Source organism: Manis javanica, chromosome 15 (assembly GCF_040802235.1).
Source record: "Manis javanica isolate MJ-LG chromosome 15, MJ_LKY, whole genome shotgun sequence".
NCBI classification, from domain to species: Eukaryota; Metazoa; Chordata; class Mammalia; order Pholidota; family Manidae; genus Manis; species Manis javanica.
The window spans coordinates 16,110,477-16,132,007 of NC_133170.1; the positions used below are offsets into that span (position 1 = coordinate 16,110,477).

General features: G+C 36.3%; 1 protein-coding gene across 8 annotated transcripts in view; it reads right to left on the minus strand.

Annotated features, from left to right (window-relative positions):
* PIK3C2G (phosphatidylinositol-4-phosphate 3-kinase catalytic subunit type 2 gamma) overlaps positions 1-21,531 on the minus strand; it is a 319,871-nt gene that overhangs the window by 110,646 nt on the left and 187,694 nt on the right. For all 8 annotated transcript variants that reach the window (XR_012125937.1, XM_073223871.1, XM_073223866.1 and 5 more), the window contains 4 exons: positions 9,235-9,415; positions 6,477-6,584; positions 2,037-2,129; positions 449-578 (listed from right to left, as the gene is read on the minus strand). Coding sequence is in view for 7 of the 8 variants with exons in the window: in XM_073223871.1 (XP_073079972.1) it covers positions 449-578; positions 2,037-2,129; positions 6,477-6,584; positions 9,235-9,415 (512 nt within the window). In the remaining variant the exon portion in view is untranslated. The remainder of the gene's footprint in view (positions 1-448; positions 579-2,036; positions 2,130-6,476; positions 6,585-9,234; positions 9,416-21,531) is intronic.

Genomic DNA, 21,531 nt, shown 5'->3' on the forward strand with positions numbered 1-21,531 from the left:
CAAAGGTCTTTCAGAAATTAAGTTCAAGTTTACAATGTATTTAAAATTTTCAGAACTCCTTTGAGCACTTGTAACTTTGTAAATTTTTTGTTAATAGGCAACAATTGTATTTTTTGAAGTAGTAGTTTTTCTACTTAGAAAAAGAGACAATACTGTGAGTTGGCTATTAATATAACCAACCCTTAAACACCCAATAAGATAGCATAGCTAACATTTGGATTGTCAAAGTCCTCATTAGTATCCACAAGGACAACATACTCATGTGAATTATTTTGGCTTATCATTTTTGAAAACAATTCTTTTTTAAAAAGAAGAACAATGATGCATAATTCTTTTGATTTTAAATTGTGTAGTCTAGAATGAAAGCTGTGGAAAGATTGGTGGCATATTATCAGAGAATGTATGAGATAAATAATGTAGGCCAACCAACTTTTTAATCTATACTGACCTTGGTCTTTTCCTGTGGATAGACATGCGTAAATGATCATTTGCATATCCAGGCCCTCCTGCAGCCAAATATTGTCCATCACTTGAATAATCTGCAGAACAAACATATCCTGACGAAGATCATCTCCGGCCTATTGAGAACAAAATTATAGACTATGAGTTTCTCCTTGAATTCCATTAAGAGATCTTAAATATGGTATATGTCATTTCTTTCTCTGAATAAATTCCTAGCCCCTTAGAGTGGTTTCAGTTGTTTTATTATCCTAAGAGTACCTTGTGTTTCTGAAAGAAGATCAAAGAAAATGAGAAATTCCCTTAAATGATTATAGAAGCTTTAGCCATCAAAGTAGAGGCTGCTCAGAAGGTTGTCCCCTGATAATAATCTTTTGATTTATTATCCACGTGTACGGTCTTCAACTCAAAGTCTAGTGAGAGAGACTGTATGAATGTTTATCCAAATTTCAAACTTCGACAAGAGAGCTCTCTTTCTGAGTGAAATATTATTTGGTCTTCCATAAATGTATGCACTGATATATAGTTATACAAGAGCTTCTTGACTAGGAGTATAAACAGCAGATGAATTATGATTCATCAGACTTTGAATCACTAACTTCTCTTATTATGAAGGCAGTTAAAAGTTTTCAGAGTGAATGGTTTTTGATAATAATAAGAAATGATAAGGGGTGATTTTCTATCACAGGTGAAGGAAATGTAGTATATCCAAAGGGGAAGGATAGTTCTATGCTTTAAAACTAATAAGATACTTGGTTTCAAAAATGCTTCTGAAATCACATGCAGAAAATTATTCCAGGATGAGCTTTTCTGTTGTTTTTCTTTCTTCTCCAGAATTGCAGTGTCATGGGACTACTAATGCCTGAAGTAACACAGGTCAAAGCAAAAGCATGGGTGTGCTAATTATTATCCTCAAAAACAGAATCCACCACAAAACTACACTCTGAGACTTGGTTGTCTAATTTGGTTGAAAAATTGATTAAGTTAATGGAATGACTGTCAAATCCTTACTTTTTACTGACAGCTCCTTCTTTAGTCCCTTTTTCTTACTTGTCTACAGCCTTATACCTTATCTTTTACTCTATTTTCCCATGGGACTCATGACAAAAACTAATATGGCACATATTTATCTTTCATTTAAAGATAGAAAAAAAACCCCAAATCACTAAAAGAAGCAAGTACTTGTAGATAAGAATTTTATGTTAAATTATCATTTTAGTTTCGGCTAATTTTGATTCCAATTTAGTATCTAGGCCAAAAGAAAACTTCCCCACTAAGGTTTCACCATACATTCGCTTTCTGTGCTCCTCAGAACTGATTATATAACTTCGTTTATTAAAATACATCTTCTTAAGTTTTGCACTAGAGGTTTACTGCCTTTAAGCCAGTAATGTTTGATCCATTGCCAATTATAGTTTGGCATGTGCGATGATTCTGTAAAAATGCAGAATCAAAAAATAACTGGAATCCTCTATGCTTCTGCCAGAGGAAGATAGCTATAATATATATTTTTGTGAGTAATAAATCAGTAAGTCTACTTATGAAATCAACTGGATGTTTTAGGAGGGCTACTGTACCTTGAAAATGACACTAATGTTTTTGCCCATTGGATTGGCATTGATGAAAGTGATCTTCAATGGCAAAGCATTCGATGTGAAATATGAACATGCCTATAGAAAGAGAAGTGAATAATGATGAGCAAAATAAATCAAAAGGAGCACTTTCCATGAAATCATGGCCCCATGCAGAATTTGTTATGTGAGCAAATAAAACACATGAATATTTTTTACGCTTGTAACAAAGAAATGTATTTATTTAAAAAACAAAACAAAACAAAAAAACCCTTTAGTTTACCAACCAAAGCCTTGGAAACTAAAAAGCCAGCTTTTTGGCAGGTTGTGAATCTTCAGCTACATTTCTTCTCACTGAGCCGTGATGATGTGTTGGGCGTTTAAGCTTACTAAGTAGTATGTAGGGATTGTGCTTATGCTAAGAGATAAATTGCTATTTAAGTTCTTCCCTTTTGAATTATTTATGCCCGGCAGCATACTTTAAGGAAACGGATACAAAGGTGAGAAAGACCTGAGTTTAAATTTGGACTTTTCTCTTCTCAGTTCTTTCAATTAGATTGCATTTCCTTTTCCAGCTTTATGATATTGACTACTTCCCATCATACTTTCCTTGTTGCTTGTTCTCCTGTTATGTGCTGACAATGGTTTGAATGGTAAAAGGCTGTGTGTCTTTGGGCTATTAGAGAGGTCACATTGACAGTGAAGAGTTAAATCAATATTAAAGAAAGGAAAAGGACTTGATAGTTACAATTTATGAAGTTAGTAAAATATGACATCAATACATGTTGAAGGATCAGTTTGAATATCATGATTTCTGAGAAGTCTGAAATCGGTAGAAATTGAGAGGAAAGGATCTGTTTCTTAATTTAACCTATCAACATAAATCTAACCTAATCCCTAAGCAAACAGAAACTCTTGTTTACTGAATCAATTTGAGTTTTATAGTAAATGGGTGAGGCTGCTTGCTAAATAATGAATTCTTGCTTTAAGAATCAGTCAATCAAGAAACAAATGACCTTCTGCCATTATATTGAATTGGGAAATCCTGCCTTAGTTCAGAAATGAGTCTAGATTAATGGTTATCAAACTTTATTCATCCAGTTCTTGGAAATCTCCTTGAGGCTTCCCAAATCCAGGAGAGACAAAGGACAAAGGGAAGACGAAGGCAAGGCTTACCTCTTCTTCTTAATCACATCACTCAAAGCTCTTTTGCTTTCATTGTTTATACTTTGTTTTTCACACGCAGTTTATTTTTGGGGATTAATGTCAAAGATATATATTTGACAACTAGTATACAATAAGCCATTATCTATATGCTGACAGAGACACCGTCTACTCAAAGAGCCTACAAAAAGGCGGTATGAACGTATACATGTACACATTAAGTTGAAAATAATTTACAAGGCATTTATCAGAGTTGAATGAAGAAGCAGTTGAAGAAAAAAGTCTTCTATAGATAAGATAGATTTGAAAATTGGGAGAGATACAGATTAGCAAACAGATTGAAGGAAAGATATTCTTGACAGGAGAAGGCAAACAATGAGATCTTAGATTAGGGTAGAAGTTACAAGTGTATTAGGAAAGCCACAACCAAGACACAGGAAAGAGAATTAGAGTCTTATAGAATGATTTTATGTACATGGTAAGAAGGGCTGGAATAGAGAAAAGAAGATAAAAATTGGAATAGAGAAAGGAAGATATGACCTCTGCTCTTGAGAAGCACACACTAATGAAATAGATTTAAAATAGTTTTAAATAGAAAGGAAAAGAAATCCAGTGGTAAATGAAAGGTCTGGTCCTTTCTTTCTTAGGAAAGGAGAAAGACTACATTAAGTTATTCTCACTCTCTCAAATAGTCCATTACTTAGTGAACCAAAAGGAAAAAGGAAATGGTCCATTGTGATTAGTGGTTTCAAGGCGAGACAAGGGTTAAAATTCTTCCAAAAAGGAAGTTTATTTCAGACCTAAGACATTTGCTTTCCTTCTTGGGGAGCCATGCTTTAAGAAATGGACTGATCCAGTCCTCAGTGCTTCTCCCCAGTGTAGTTCAGTGATAGTGAGTAACATAGAATGCTGACTGTAGGCTTTCCTACACTTGCTACATTCATAGGGGCTTCTCTCTAGTGTGAACTGACACTAACCCCTTTCTCACAATCATTGCATTTATAAGGCTTCTCCCCAGATGGGTTCTCTGATATACCATAAGATTGGCATTATAACCAAAGACCTTCCTACATTCATTACATTCATAGGGTTTCTCATAAGTTTGAATTCTATGATATATAATGAGGTGTGTATCTCGACTGGATTGCATACTTTCCACATTTATAGAGCTCTTTCCTTGTGTCAAATCTGTGACATAAAATAAGACTTTTACTCAGACTGAATGCCTTGACATACTGTATTCAAAAGGTTGTTCTCCAGTATGAATGTGTTCAGTAAACAAGCTGAGATTTCTGACTGAAGACTTTTCCACCCTACCTATATATATGTACTTGTTACCTGGTGTGGAGACTCTGATGTCAAACAGAACATTTACTCTGACTGAAGGCCTTACTATGTTCATTACACTCATAAGGCTTCTCCCAGTATTTCTCTGATGGTCAATGAGCGGGAAACTCTGAGTGAAGGTTTTACACATTAATCACATTCACGAGGTTCCTCTTAATCATGGCATCCTTGGTACTGAAGGAGATGGGAGCCGCAATGACAGATTTTCCCAAACTCACTGCATTCATGTCTTCTTCCCTCAGTAGATTCTTAAATGAACCACTGGCTGGGAGGTCTGTCGGAAGGTCCTATAATGTGCATTACACTCATACAGGTTCTTTTCAGATGGACCCTCTGATGGCCAAGCAGATGTGGGCTTTATTGATTAGAACTTTGCCACATTCACCACACACTCCAGTGTGATGTGTGTCCCTTCAGATCCTTTTGTTGTTGAAGGACGGACTAAGATGTTTCCAGGAGAGAATGTCATCTTGCCACGTCGGGCCTGTTTATAGTTGTACACATGACTGCCCAGCCCTGTCCCAGGAGCAGTTGGTCAGACAAGTGAGGCAAAAATGTGACTCTACTTGGGGCATTTCCTAGTGTCAGGGAAAGTACCACCAACTGCAGGTAGCTGCAGGGAAGGAGTGTAGTCCCAGACACAGCACTCTAGGTGGTGACCCCCGGCTTGGCTAGGTGCTTGGACACCACAGCAGTTGCCTGTTAGAGCTGAAACCCCATATTCCCAAAGCCTGCAAAAGCCAAAACTCGCATGTAATTTAATTGAACAAATAGTTCTACTCCTTCAACAACAACACACCAAGAGAGCAGAAACAAAAACCATCTGGACTTAATGATCCATATTGTTTTTTCTACTTTAAGATGCCAATGTCTTTGAAATGTTGTATTTCCACATATCTTCAGCTTTAATTGGTGAATATTTCTAATGACTAAAAAGTTACACAATTGTTTAAAATTAGTGATAATTTGGATTTTAGGTCAGATACACATATGTCAGTTTATGGAATATGATGCCTTATTTTTGTTATTTTTCAAAATCTTTCTATGCAGTATATTAAGAAAGTTGGTAGGATGTCTTTGTAGCAGCAAAGTTGAAAAGGTCATAGTATCAAGCTTTTACTGAAACGTTTTATAATCATACAAAAAATGGTCTAATTTTTCTCCATTATATCTCTAATTATTGGATTTGTTCTCTTGATTATCTTATGACTTCAGTTAAGTAACAAGTATAATGCATGCATGATAGTTTTAACTCCTTCACTTCCAAATCTCGCATCAATCCTTCTCTTTATTAGTGTTTCTACTCATGGACTTTTGAGAAGGAGGATAATAAAGCTCATGGAGAACAGAGGAGAAAGAATGATCCTAAGTCACAGAAGGGTTCTGACAGAGGCATAGGAAGAGAAAGCAGTTAGGAGTCTGACTCAAGGAAGGACATTTCAGGCATAAGTAAAATCACAAAACATATTGTATGGCCCACTGACACATGAATTTCAATGAATTTTAAGTTGAATAAAAACTGAGATGTTGTAGTTAATGATATGCTAGTTGTAGCTAATAATATAATAGTGTACAAGGTATGGGTATGGGCATAATCTAAATAAGCATGAAATTAAACTCAGCCTGCATGGGTTCACTGAATCAACCCTCTTGAATAAATTGAGAAATGAATTCCATGAGAAGTATCTTTATTTATTTATTTCTCTGAACTGATGAATTGTCTCTAAATCAGCAAATCATGTGATGAGGCAACGTGGTGCCAACTGATCACGATGCATCAAATGCAGCACGTGGTTTGGATGGATTCAATTACTTTTTTCTTAAAATAATTGCAATGACAATTTATAAATTGTTTTTGCCATTTCATAAGCATACAATGAACTAAACAATACAAAACAAAATTTCTCAACTTATCTACAGAATAAACTGATATACCTTGCGATCAATCCCCTTTATGCATAGGGCAGGGTTCACAGGAAGGTGACAGGTATTTATATGCTGAAAGAATTCTTCCAGTCTTCCAATCTCTTTCATCAGTACCTCCTGTGAAAAATCATTAGGTAAAGCTTCTTAGAAATTGTAAAGAAATTGATTTTTCCTGTAAGCTATAATTTTCTTCTACTGATTACATAAACACTTTTAATTCAGGGGTTGCCCTCTTAGATGCTTTGAGGTCAGAGAGGTGATGTAGCCACATATGAGTAGGCAACAAGCTAAAGACAATAGGGAGAGTTGGAGGAAATGGGGAACTAAAGAGTGCATGCCATTTCTAAGGGACTTTAAATTCAATTTAACAGAATACCAAAACAGCACTGTTCTGCTCAAGTAAAACACTATGGTGGGGGGAAGGGTTGGACTCTTGCAATCCCTGCTTTAAGTTACTAACATGATCCACTTCTGATAATTTCCTGAAATGTTAGTTTGTAACTCTTAAGATTTACACTTAATAATAATAGTAAATTTTAGAAAAACAATCACATATATTAGGATCAACAATGACAAAAAAACAGTAATTGCAGACAACTAATAATTGTTAGAAGTAGTAATATATGAGCAGATTGTTTAGTAAATGCCAGTGAATGTATTTCTTATACTTGACTCACTCCCTTCCATAGTCCTCTGTACCTGTGGAAGATCTGAGACCACAAACACCACCTTTAGAATTGTGTATTCCCTGACAAAAGGGGTTGGGGGGACAATAATAATTCAAAGCAGAATAATGATAATAAGAATTCAAAAATTTAAAAGCTCTTTTTAGACCGTTTTTGAAAATTTGTTAAGCCCAATTCTAAAAATGAGAATGTAGGATTTATAATGCTTAATTAGTTCTCACTCATGGCTCTTTGGCAAATAGCAGAATCACGGCCCCAAGAATCCAGAACAAGTTGGAGAGATGAGGCAGAATTCTACTATGGCCGTCTTTCTGTCTGTGGTCCTTTTGCCTTGTCTGTGCCTGGATTTGCTCGAGGAATAACCTGAAAGGGAATCTGCTCTTCTTAATTAAAATCTCTTCATTTCATGTAGTCAGGTTTAATTAGTCTTTTTTTTAAAAAAAAAATAGAAAATAACTCAAACTGAAAGAAATTATAAGTGCTTCTCCCACTTCATTCCTTTCCCCTTCCTATTTTCAGGTGAAAAAGTGTTATCACAAAAGCAGCCAGTCAAGGTGAGACAAATAACACTTATTTGAAAGAATAAAGTCATTATCACTCCGGAAACTGATGCAAATGGTCAAAAAGGCACCAGAATTATTTAACTGTAGTATGTATCTTAAATATGTGATGTCCTTTACAACATAAGAAATAAAGACCAAACCAGTACACAAATTGTATACATTTTAAACCAAAATATTTTGCTTGTTTTTAAGTTTTAGTCCACCCCTAGAAAATAATAGGTTTTCTGTAATATGGAGAAATTATAAAATTTTTCTTCTTTGAATTGCCCATCATGTTATATGCCTCAAAGCTCTTCTGTGTATCCAGAGTCTACATATCTCCCATTTAAAAATAAATTCCATGTTTATGCTTTTTATTTTCCATTTCCTCCTAGGTAATGAAGTAGCATAGCTTCTGGCCTTTCTACTAGGTAAAGTGAATTCCAGCAAGAAAAATTTGGGGCTTTTAAAGAATTCTGGGACTCTATGCCTATTGCAATTTTCATATTATTTTGTTGAAAACTTGTTTATTGGAGAGATTGGGGAGACAGAAATTTTGTGCTCCCTCGAGGACAAGATTCATATTTTAGTTATATTTCTATCCTTAACTCTTAGTCTGTAGTAAATACTTATTTTTATTGAATGATGTTCTTAATATAGTGAATAAATGTCCACTATCTTCCTGTGTCTAGAAAGTTAAGAGAACTTACGTAATGGTCTATATCAGTGAAGGAAAGCAGCGATGCAGGTAATTAAACAGAGGGATAGCCAGGTCCATTATTATAATCAGCAATGAAAGAGGCAGAATATTTTGACTATCATCTGTGGATCTTAGTATAAAAGTATTCATATCCACACCACTATTGATTCGTTTCATTTAATTCATTTTATTTGTTGTGGCAAAATAACATCTTAAAAGTGTGAGATTGATTACTGCAATGTTAGAAAGATCTAGACCTAGAGGTATCTTAGACAAGGGTGCCCTACAAAGTCCCCTTGTGAACTTCTACAAGTCTGAGTGGTACTGCCATTTTGAGGAAATCACTTCCTCTGGTCTTTTTAGTCTAACTGCCTTGAAGTTGGTCTCTTCTTGTCAAGTAATCTCTGTATGCTACATGGTGACATAGATCAAAAAAACATGACCCAGTGATAGACATTATCATTTATTTTAGGATTGTAAATGTAAAAAGACTTGATTAAAGGAATTGATTGACTTAACATAATATAGTTTGGTCACAGGGATGGTAATACAGCATGAAGAATATAGCCAATGGTTCTGTAGAATCTTCCTATTTTGACAGACAGTAATTGTACTAGTTGGGATAAGGGTTTAATAATTGCTGAACCACTGTGTTGTATACTTAAAACTAATAAAAGATTGTATATCAACTATACTTCAATAAAAAAGGCAAATAATTAAGTGTCTTATAACTAAGTATAGTTAAAGAATTTGCTTTCTAAGCTATGAAATTAAGGCTTAATTGAATGAAAGATTTTTTTAAAAACCCTCACTACATCAAGATTGATTTCTCAACAAACCTGTCTTTGAGGGTCACTGGCAGACTTGACTTTTTCCCCAATGTCTTCCAGAATTTTGATAAGCTTCTTCTCCTTGGAAAACTCATCACTCAAGGCTTTTCCTGTACAGAATTGGAGAGCAGCCAATAGCTTCTGATACCAGCTTTTAAAATAAGCTTCATTCTGTGCATCCTTTAGCAGCCTGAAGGAAAGAGGGGAAAAGAATTCTTGTATCTAAAGCTGATTTTTTTTAACCACCTCCAGCAGGAACAATAAGTGCATTTCAGACTAATCTGTATTTGGTGGCTTTGGGCAGTTTACAGCCTAGAATGGGTGAAAATGTTTATTTGTTGGCAGTTAACAAGTTCCATCTGATAGCTAATGAGATTCCAAGAGTAAAGAATCAATAAGAGGCCTGACTTTTCTCATTTCAATTCACAAGACACTTTTCCTTCTTTCAGGCTTCTTAATTCTATAACATAGTTACCTGATGAACATGTTTTTGACTTCTTATTAAAGTATATACAAGAATTTTAGATACAGTATTTATTTATAAGTGACTACATATATTGCAACTCAACCATCACCTCCACATTTTTCTGCTTTTCTTCAAAATATATTGTCCCCACACTGTAACATACCTGTATGTTGCTCTTTGTTCCAGCACCCCCCAAACCCGCCACATTCCACCCCCTCACCCCATCAGCCTTGATTATCTGGAGGAAGATTTCTGGATTCAAATCCCAGTCCTACAACCTACAATTAATTTAGGCCAGTTACTTAACCAGGCTAAGATTTTATTTATTTATCTGTAAATAAAGAAATAACTCTGACTCTGTAGAGCTGTATAGAATACAGAATGAACTGATGCATTTGGAAGAGCTTGGCACAATGTACAATACTACTCAGTCAAAAAATATTAGTTTGTATCTCGCAGCCTCCTTAAGCCAGCTTCTGTCACTACCTGGCAGTGTGCTCATGTTACAAACATGGGAGGTAGAGAACATAAAAAACCAAGAATACTTTGCTAGATAATGGAAGAGTGACAAATATTTGTTAATATTTGTTACTCTCTATGCCATGTGACAATTTCTTTTCTCTTGAAACTAATTCCAATATGCTAAAACTTTACTATTATGCTGTAAAACACTGAAATGGAATAAAAAAAGACTAAGTCCTTTTAATGTTAGCCTTTCTTGGACTGATTATTTTAATTTTAACTGGTCTCCAGTTTTCTCCTCTTTTGGAAAATGGTTAACATTCAAGGAACTAGAAGAAAGTTATTGTGAGAATGGAATACAAAGAAAAAAATGATTAAATGCATAGCAGCCAAACATACATAGATGAGTTTCATTCTGCATTCCTAATTTTGCATCTCTGACCAATATGTATTATGTTGCAGAGAGTCTAAGAAACACATTACTGTCATTTGTTTTATGTCCTCTGTTCCTACACATTTAAGTTAAAACAATTAGTTGATGAGTATGCATTCGTCATTGTTATGAGGCCAACCTATTTTCTAACACCTCTTTTACTTTCCTAAAGGAAATATAAACTCTGAGTGGAATAGTAGTTCTTATTTACTTCTGGAAAGCATTAAAAAAAACAACTCAAGAAGCTAAAAATATAATCCATTGCTACTTGGTTATTTTCAATGTAGGAAGAATAGTAAACAACAAAATGTTTTCCTACCCACCCCTATTGTGAAATTTTGCAATGTCAGACATAAAATAAACGAATCATGTCATTGTTTGGAGGCTCTAAGAAAATAAGTGTAGTATGAGTGTGAATTGGAAAGCCATAAATGCAAGCTTGTACATGTAAAACTCCAAGACACTTTATGTAGAATTACATATGTCTTGGATTCTCTCAGTGTTCTGAGGACTTTAGTAATGTATTATTTTATAGTGTACTTGAGTTTCAGTGAGGTAGAGAGTTAATGGGTAGAGTATTTCTATACCCCATATCAATTCTTGCCAGCATTTTGAATATTAAATTACTTGTTTTAAAAAATATTTTAACTTATTCTAAGAATATTTTAACTCTATAATCACCTGAGTGCAATATACATGATAAAAGGACAAGTTATTCTGTGCAGATGAAGTCAGCTTTTTATTAAAACAATTAAATAAAAGATATATTTATGGGTGAGGAGTCATAGGACCTGTCAGAATTATGTCATTTGTATTCCTTATAGTCCTAATTCTTATTCTATTAGAAATGTATTTGCTTCTCTCATGAGCAGTTGATTCAAAGAGGAAACACTCAGTTTGTTTCCTTGTTCAAAAAAAAAAAAAGCAGAACAGGGGAGATTTGCAGAATGTGACTGTACTCTAAAAATAAAGAAAGCAAAGAAAACTCAGTGTCTTCTGTTATGATTACTTTCCTTGTAGGATATGCCTCATTCAAACCCTGTGTCTCTGCTAAGATGATGTCCCTGCTAAGTTCTACTGGTGAGATCTTGTTCAAGCTTTATGGCTTTTATTCAATTTCTAAAGAGTTTGTTTTTACAAATTGCAGAAATGATTGGTAGAGCGGTAGAGTGGAGGAGATGAACGTGTAAGGTCAAAATAGTCTATCCCTGTGTCTGTAGGCACAGTCACTTTAACTAATGAGAGAAATTAATATGTCCTTTCATTTTAAACAACTGCAGAGAAAGTTGGACTGCACAATTTTGGATGGAGGGTTACTTAGCTCTGTGTCAATGACCTTCACCATAAGGAAGTGGTAAGCCCCTTATGCCACAGGCTTCACCCACTGCCTGTTTGTAGACTGCAGAAAACAGCTACCTACTCTCCCTTGAGCATTATAGAAACTCTTTTCAAAAGACATTGTCACCTGGGAAAAGCACTATTGCTTAAGCCAAATAAAATGTTTTGAGTTTTTTTTTTTAAGTTAAAGTCAAGGGACTGATAAGTATTAAGTAAGATTTGGTATTGAAAGATAGGGTTTTTAAGGATGCAGCCAATGTGTACAAATCTCAAAATTCCACAGACCTGTTTATCTTAAGGTTTGTGAGATCCAGCAATGATTCAATTTGATATTGTTTTGTACACATGTCTGATAAACTATAAATAATGACATTAAAATGAGGATAAATGCTTAACATCTAGCTGATTAAAGGTTTTGACAGTGTTAAGCATGAGAGGCAGAAAGCAAGAAGAGAAGGAAAACAGCCCAGGTTGACTGAGCACATTTGTTACAGGATGTCATGAAAATATTTGCATCAATTATGTGGATCGTGGTGGGCTCAGAGAGACCTAAGATAGTCACAAACTCCAGCTAGCATGAAATGGAGATTTTCCTCAGAAATTAGAGCTTTGCTCCATTTCTTAATGTACATAGCTGCTTCTGGTCTCATGGTAAATGACTTGCTAGCCACAGGAAAAGTATAGTTAGGTCTCATTTTATCAGTCAGCCAGCAGGACAGAACAGCCACACCATCCCAGCCCTCCTTCCCTCACAAACCCTTCAGTGTGTAGGGCGTAAGCTTAGTTCTCAACAGCTCGATATCCCACATCTTAGGGGCTGCCTTTATTTTTGCTTACTTGTGCATTTCCTATGAATGAAGAGAGGAAACAATATCCAGACATGGAAGGAAGTTGAGCTGCCCAGTAAAAATAAGTGATTTTAGGTGACTCCAAGACGTCCACTACCCATTTCCTCCTGTGTTTGTGGCCACTTTATGTAGGGTAAAATATGTGGCTCAGTAGATCAGTATTTAGAGAAAGGTTAAAATCCAATATTTGATATGGAATTATTATTTTAAAGATTTCAATAGCACGATTAAGAAATAAAAAGCATTTATCTCTTTAACCTTTACAACTTTTATTTCTCAGTGGGTAAAAGATTTATTTAATATTTCCATAAACTGAGGAATTTGATACATTTTTTTTTAGTCCTTGCAAAGAAAACTGTTTCTTATGATAAGTTCATTCTTAGAATACTGATTTGTTCTTTCAGAAATATAGCACTAAACTTCGGTTAAATTTGGTACGTGAGGAGTATTATATGGGCCAAGACTGTAGAAATGTAATTTCCAGTCAATAGTTATTTTGCAGTATATACTTGTCAATAAACCATTTAGTAACCACTTTCAAATATAAAATTATTAAAAGGGAATACATTCAGAAAATAATGAAATTCATACCTTAGAGATTGTATACATTTTTAGAACACTCAAATACATGAGAGAGGCCCTTGAATGAAGGTTTGTAACTGACTTAATTTCATCCTCAGACCATAATTTATATAATAACATTAATTACCCCCTCAAAAGTAGTCTCTTTGGAATACTATATGTTCATTTTATGATGTACCCAGTGTGCTTACACTGTGTGTTAGATTTGATGATTGTTCCCAACTCTCTGTTTTCTCCTCTGAAATTATATGTCTATACTCTCTGCTCTATGACTTCATGGCCTTCTCATAGGCAGTCTACTTCTCTGCACCCCCTTGTCAAGTCTGACCATGTAACTCACTTTGATCGGTAGGATGTGGCTGAATGAAATGTATGCCCATGTCCATGCAGATGTTTTACATGTCATGTCGGGGATTGGTTTGGCCTCTTCTGCTTTCAGCCATGAGAATAACATGTGTCAACTGTATTATGTATGCCCTAAAAAAATCTTAGGGAATGGGAATGGAATGTCACTGGACAATGTCTTCTCCTAGGATGAGATGACAATGAGGAACACAGCTGAGCATGGCTGAGCACTGATGTGGAGTCCACTGGAACCAAGCAGAATTACAAGATGTTTGCAGCCTATGGGCTGCATGAGTGAGAAATAAATCTCTGCTGTTGTAAGCCACTGAAGCTATGGGGTTATTTGTTGCTATGTTAAAAACTAATGAATATGCCAAGTTTCATATTCTTTTTTCCTTTTCTTTGTTTTTGTTTTCATTGTTTGTTTGGATTGCCTTTAGAACATGAAGCATATTTTTAAAACATACCCAGTGTTAGCCCTGAGGATATTTAGGGGCAAACCTCATTACTGAAAATAAACAAAAGTCATCTGGAGCCAAGTCTGGTGAATTAAATGAGTGATCAGTTTGAGTATACTCTTTCTGATAAAACAACTCTAAAAGTAATAAAAATGGCTTTCTTTTATAGATTATAAAAAAGCCCCAAAGGGTATTTAAAAAATGATTTGATCTGCTTATTTGGACATGCATATTCAGTTATATTGCTGAAATTTTATTTTATTACTACTAACATACTTTTTGATTCATTTAAAAGTGGAAATAGACCTATATGCCATCTGTTGCTTTGTCCAGCCAAATGTTTGAGGGTCTAATAAGAGACTGCCTCTGAGTAAAACTGTTGTGCTAATGAGTGCAGTAGGGCAAAGCGAGATTTTTTAGGGCTCACATAACACAGGACTAGACAAGGGCCTGATGGTCGAGGGCAGCGAGGGAGACAGTACGGGTAGCTGCTTGGGCAAACAAAGCGCTGCTCTCATGGTAACAGCTGGGAGACTGAAGTGGCTGAACAGAGGGGATCAGTGGCTTTGAACAAGGAGGCATCTATATCAGATTGTTGAGTGGAACTTCCCTTGCTGCCCTGGAGTTAGCCTCTAAACCCTAAGATTAAAGAAAAGAGGTATCAGTTATATTTTAAACATGGTCCAAGAAACCCCTGCTGGTCAGACAATTCTTCAAAGCTTATTGGGGAATGGCCTAAATGGCTATGGTACACCAAGCATTATTTCCCCTGCTAGACCTTACTATATATTTGCAGGTGGTGGTGAAAAAAAGGGATGTGTGAGAGTCATGAGTCATCAGCCTAGTGGAACAGCATGGTTCCAGTGTGCCCGTTTCCCCTGCAAAGTACAGTAAGGAAGGAAGCTCGAAGCCGTTTATTTGGGTGTGGGCCAGGAGGGGAGACTGCCACCTCATTCCTGGGTTAGATTTCTGCTCTGAAGAGGGTTTACTTATTTTCCCTGAGTTTATGTGAACAGGAAGAAAATGCAAGGGCATGGTGAGGAAGCAGCCTGCATTTCTGCACCCCAACTGTTTGGCAAAGAAAAGATGTGTGAGCTTCTCAAGGTTCAAATAAACACATGGAAGGTAATTAATTATATGTGAGCTACTCCCTGTGTAGGAAGGGGTGGAGCCAAAGCCAGATTTCCTGGTGCAAAGGTCCTATAAGGCTGCCCAAAGAGCTCACCCACCTGAGGTGACAGCTGTGACAGTGAACCCACACGGTCCTTGATGGAAATCAGAGACCATCACAGGCAGGTGCAACTGTTTGCCCCGCCCAGTGTGAGCACTGCCTTTCTCTATCTCCTCCCTAGTCCAAAGTCAAGGGAAGTTAGAACCAGAAGAGAAAGAAAAGAAGAGGAATGAAACAGCAGGCCATACCCTCTACTCACTGCAAGTCTTCCGAGCTAAGGCTTGGCTGGTACTGAAGACTGGGAAGGCGGTACGTATCAGATTGGAGATGAAAATTAAATTCCAAATTGGACAAAATTTGTAGGAGATTTTGATACCTAAAAATGACCAGGAAACTACAGAATGTACCTGGTTTTAATTAGGGTATGTGAAAGGGCAAAGGTAGTATCATAAAAATAATAAAAACTCTTGTTGGAGGCTTATTAAGCTCAGCCAGTTAAAAGAAAACTAGGCAAGCCAGTTAAAAATCTGCGTCAGTGCAGGAACAAATATAGCTTCAGGAAATGCACTGATTGAACTGCATGAGAGAAAAAGCCTCGGACTGCAGAATGAGGACTGTGGGATATTGCCTCACAACTCTTAAGAGAGTCAGCTGAGATTTTTCTCACTGCCTTTCTTTCTGTCTTTGCCACCACTCATTGCTCTTACATAGCAGAGCCCATTTTGGCTTCCTCTGTTGGTGGTCATTGCTAAGCATAGAATTATGTTTAAGAAATCACTTATTTCTTCAAAAAGAAAACATAATCACCGCATTTGTCTGTATATATAGGCATGTACTTACTATAAAAATTAAGTTTATCATATTTAAATAAAATCTTTAAAGATACGAGCAGATACATATTTAATTATAAGCCTAAATGGTATTTTTTAAAAGAAATTTAGCCATAGATGAATAGATGGTACCCAGTTTGCATAAATACTTGTAATGATTACTGTTACACAGCAACGATGCTCTCTTAGCATCAGGTGGGACCTATGAAAGAAACCAATTATGCTGAGCAGGTAAGCTCCCCTGAATGGACTCCTGAATCTATAATAAGGAATCAGAGCCCCTCCCTCTCACCTATCTTGCTCCAGGTAAATTAGTAAAATTCCTTCCAATCCGTTCACATGTATTCTTTTGTTTACATATTAAATATACTGAATAATGTGATTTAAGAGCAGAAATTGTCCTCCTCCTCTCATTCCATTGCACACTTACTGCTTTAGTGTAACTTATTTTATTCAGATCGTTTCCCTAAATTAAGCACCAAGCTGTGAATAGCTGTTAGTGATCCTCTCAGGCACCACTGTTATACTCTGTATGTGCTTATTAATCCTAAAACAGAACAGGTAGAATTTTAGCTCTGGGCACACCTTGAAAGAGATAGCTATCTATGAGAACTTCCTGCATTGCATCTCTCTTTCCACCCATTCTGGTTTTCTTCATTCCCTGATTCCGAAAAATCCCCAAGAATCTCTGCTCCTGCTGCCCTTCCTTTGCCAAAAACTCCACCTAGCTATGCTCTCTCCTGTCGTGTCCTGGATTCCCAGTTCGTCCTTTCCTTCCTACTCCAAACATGTCTTTGTTACTGTAAATTACACTCATATTCTCAGAGAATAGTATTACCTGAGCATGGAGCTGAACACTTTGAGATAATCTCTCTCACCCCTCACATGTATTAGATGAGAAAACCGAAAGATTAAACGACTTGTTTAAGGTTCTACCAGTAGAACCCAGAGTTCCTAACTACTCCAGTCTCCTTTCATGGCACCATATTGTGTCTATTATGGACTAAATATGTATGTTTCCCCAAATTTATATGTTGAAGTCCTAATGCTCCCTATGATGGTATTTGGAGGTTGGACTTTTGGGAGATGATTAGGTGACTAGGTGATAGGGTCATGAGAGTGAGGTCCCCATAAAGGGATTAGACTTGAGGAGTCTATAAGAAGAGGCAGATATTGGAGCTCTCTGCTCTCTCTGCCATGTGAGAAAATGGCAAAAAGGCATCTAGCATCCATCTACAAGCCAGGAAGAGGGCCCTCATGGGGAAATGGAATCGGCCAGCACTTGATCTTGGACTTTCCAGCTCCAGAAATGTGAGGAATAAATTTCTGTTGCTTAAGGCACAGGATCCATTTATTCTTTTTAATGCAGACTGAGCTGATTAACAGTGTCCTAAAAAACCCCCAAAACACAACTTGGGAGACAATTTTCTACTTGTACCACCTCTTTCTACCCATTCTGATCTTCTCCACTCCCTGACTCCAAAGCCCTTACTCTTCACTATCACCCTGCACCACCTCCTGATACCCCAACACAGGTAACAGCTCTAGATTTAGCCTGAGACTAATACAATCTAGGAATCCTTTTGCCTACTTTCCAACTGTGTTTCTCTTTAATCTCCTCTTGTTTCTTGTTTTCTAACAGTCAGAAGTCTTACACTCTTGTTTGCTTTCTTTCTTCCAAAGTCCCTCATTTCATTTTGTCCTGCTTCCTACAAATTCCCTGCCAAAGCCACCAAAAAATGCCAATAATATTCTCCTTTCTTCTTTTAACATATTTTGATCTTTTAAATAAGAGCTTCTTAACCTAAATATATTCTTGTGTCAAATATTTATTAACAGGAATACTTTTTCTCCCTGGCTTAGCCTACAAAAGAATAGATGTAGGATCTGCAGGCACACCTAGCTTGATTTTGCTTTGCATATTCTGTGTTTTTTACAAATTGAAAGTTTGTGGCAACCCTGCATTAAGCAAGTCTACCAGTGCCATTTTTCCAACAGCATTTGCTCAGTTCATGTCTCTCTCAATATGTGAAACTTTTTCATTATTATCATATTTGTTATGGTGACCTGTGATCACTGATTCCTATTTGAAAGCTCAGATGATGGATGGCATTTTTTAGCAATGACAGTAATCTTTGGCAATGAAAGTTTTTTTCAGTGAAGCTATGTACATTCTTTTTTAGACATAATGCTATATCACACACTTACTAGACTACAGTATAGTGAAAACATGCACTGGGAAACCAAAAATTCATTTGATTTGCTTTATTGAGGTGTTCACTTTATTGCAGTGGTCTAGCACCGAACCTGTGATAACCCCAAGATGTGCCTATACTTTAATAATGCAAATCACACACCTGACTCACCTCTTCTCCATCATTCCTCACTTTCGAAAGTGAGATCAACACCATGTTTTGAAGGATCTGATCTCCTGTAGTTCATTTAGACAAGTGGTAGTGCTGGATGGGGCAAGGAGAATGAAGGGAGAAGATGCTGAATTCAAAGTAAACCCCCGATTACATTTGGGAAACTAAGAATCCTGATGAACTCTGCACACACAACAGATGTGTGTTGAACTACCCACTTTAATTGGGCCTGTAGTTCAAAGTGATTTCAAGTTGTGACAGAAGAAAAATAGGGTATCACTATTTCTACATCAGCACCGGTACAGTAATAAAATAAATTCTGCTTGGCATATAATTAATGCTCAAATTTATGCTCCCAGAATTTTAAATTAGTCCAATAGAAGTCTACATTTTCCATTACTCTGAAAATATGGTTCTGAACTGAGCTTCTAACTCAGCCTTTTCTTTCGTGTTTTCTTTTTTTTCCTGAATACCTGTACAGTTACTTTAAAGGCAGTGCAAGCATCTTTTCCATAAGTTTCCCTAACAAAATGTCTTTTAATGGCAAGGCAATTCCTTTACTGTATGAATGTTTCATAAGAATAGCAACCTAATAATAAAAATCCTCTTTACCCATCCCAGCCTTTTGTTCTTGCCCAGCCATCTGGTGAAAGCTAGATAATCATCATATTGTGTAGTGAAGAATTCATATGTTTGAACACAGCCGGAGGGGCAGGTTTTTAGGTGTAAGGCAAACTTGGCTTTGAAATACCTAGTTTCCCTGGAACCTCAGCTTCAAATCACAGTTGGGGAGACTGCTTTACTCATCATTCTTCAGAGTCACAAATAGCACGGTTTATTGTGTAAGGATATTGAAGGTTCCCTGGGATGTTATCCATAAGATTTGGAACTGTGTTTGATGTCCTGAGAAAATTTCTGGGGCATTATTATGATTATTATTTGCTGTCATGAAATGCATGTCTCCTGAAGTCAGCTAGCACCATTTAATTCTACTACTTTTGGAAATTCAATGAAGACTTAGTGTCTCTATGAGGCCTCCATAACCTCCCTGGCTAATTTTCTGTTGACTTGTGTGATGTTATTGTTATTTTGTTATTGTTGTTCAGGTTGTACTTGCCAGGCAGGGCAATTTTCCTGTCTACTGCATCATATGAATGTAGAGGACTAGGCGCATTCTGGTTCTAATCCCCTCTGTATGACACACAAGTAGGTTAGAAATTCCAACTTCAGTCACTCCATTTGTAAAATGATGATAATCTTTTTCCTGTCATCAAATATTTATTTCTGTTATGGACTGAATTGTGTTCCCCAAATTCATATGCTGAAGCCCTAGCCCCCAATGTGACTATACTTGGAGAGAAGCCTTTAAGGAAGTAATTAAGATAAAATGAGGTCATAAGTGTGGGAAGCTACTCCAATAGGACCAGTGCCCATTTAAAGAGAGGAGGCTTTTAAGAGAGACTAGGAGAATCTGTGCACACAAAGAAAGGTCATGTGAGGACCCAGAGAGAAGGCAGCTGTCTGCAGGCCAGGAAGTGAGGTCTTACTAGAAACCAACCCTGCTGGCAACTTCGATTTTGACTTCCACGCTCCAGAGCTGTGAGAAATAAATTCTTATTGTTCAGCCACTCATTTTGTGGCATTCTGTTATAGCAGCCCTGGCTGACATAGTTTCCAACCTAGAACTCTTACGTCCTAAAATTCAAGACCTATGTGTTATCTATCTATAAAATATCACTCTTGGATTCTACTAAGGCAACTGAACCCTAACAGGACCAATTTAATAATAATTCCCCCCAATACCTCTTCTCCACCTGAATTCCTTATCACCATGAATACAATCACCAGCTTTCCATCAGTCTAACTAAAACTGAGGAAGTCATCCATGATTCTTCTCTCACCTTCATCCCCAACATCAGATTTGTTACCATGTTATCATGTAAAGAGACCTCAAATCTCATTTTCTCTCTCTTCCCTCACTGACAGGAGTTAATTGAGGTCTTAATTTCTTGAAGGTATTACTGGAGTCTTCTAGTACTTGATTTTCCTACCACTTGCATTGTGATCTTTTTCTCTCTTAAATTAGTCCTCAATCCAGTGTATTCTCAGGATTTAAAACCAAGTAGCTTTCAGGATAAAATATAAAATACTTAACATAACTTCTCGGTATAACTTTAACTCTTAGTATAACTAGCTTCTTCACATCTTGAAGTTTGTCTCTTATTCCCATTCATATTCTGCCATTCCAAACATAAAGCACCAATTACAGTAACTTGAGTCATTTCTTCTTTCTCAGGCTACAATACTTTCAGAATGCCCCATCGATGCTCTGTGTCTGAAATGATATGTCACTATGCCAACACCATGTTATCCTTTAATGCTCAACTTAATTGTCAACTTTTCCAAAAAGTCTTTCTTGGGCATATGTACAGCATCCCCTCTTAAGGGGGAAGTAATTCCCTGTTCCTGTTATTATAACAATTACCACTGTGTTTTTAAAAATTCTGTTTTAATTTTTTTTTAACCTCTCCCCTACTTGCCATAAAATTATTTGAGGGCAGGTCTATGACTTTATACTTATTGTCTAATTGAGTTTCTGATTGTGACAGCATAGGCAATTAACAATTGTTGAATAAATGCAATGACTACTAAATAAATAAACCCAGTCTTTCTAAAATTGGTTTCCTCTATTTTCTTGATACAAATTTTAGGATATGAACCCAAACTAATTTGTTAACCCTGGGAATTACATAATCCTCTTAAATTATATTTTTATATGCTATTTCCTCTAATCTCCATTAAGCTTAATATGCATTTATTTATTTTAAATAAATATTGTTAACTTTCACATTCATGTATATTTGAAAAATTTGAAACATTCCAAGAAACTACTAGAGATGCTCCATCATATTGTGATTTGAGGACTCAGATCACGAGGAAGAAATATTGGGGACATTTTTACTAAGCAAAAATAATTGCTTAATTAAATTAACTCAATTGAGGAAAG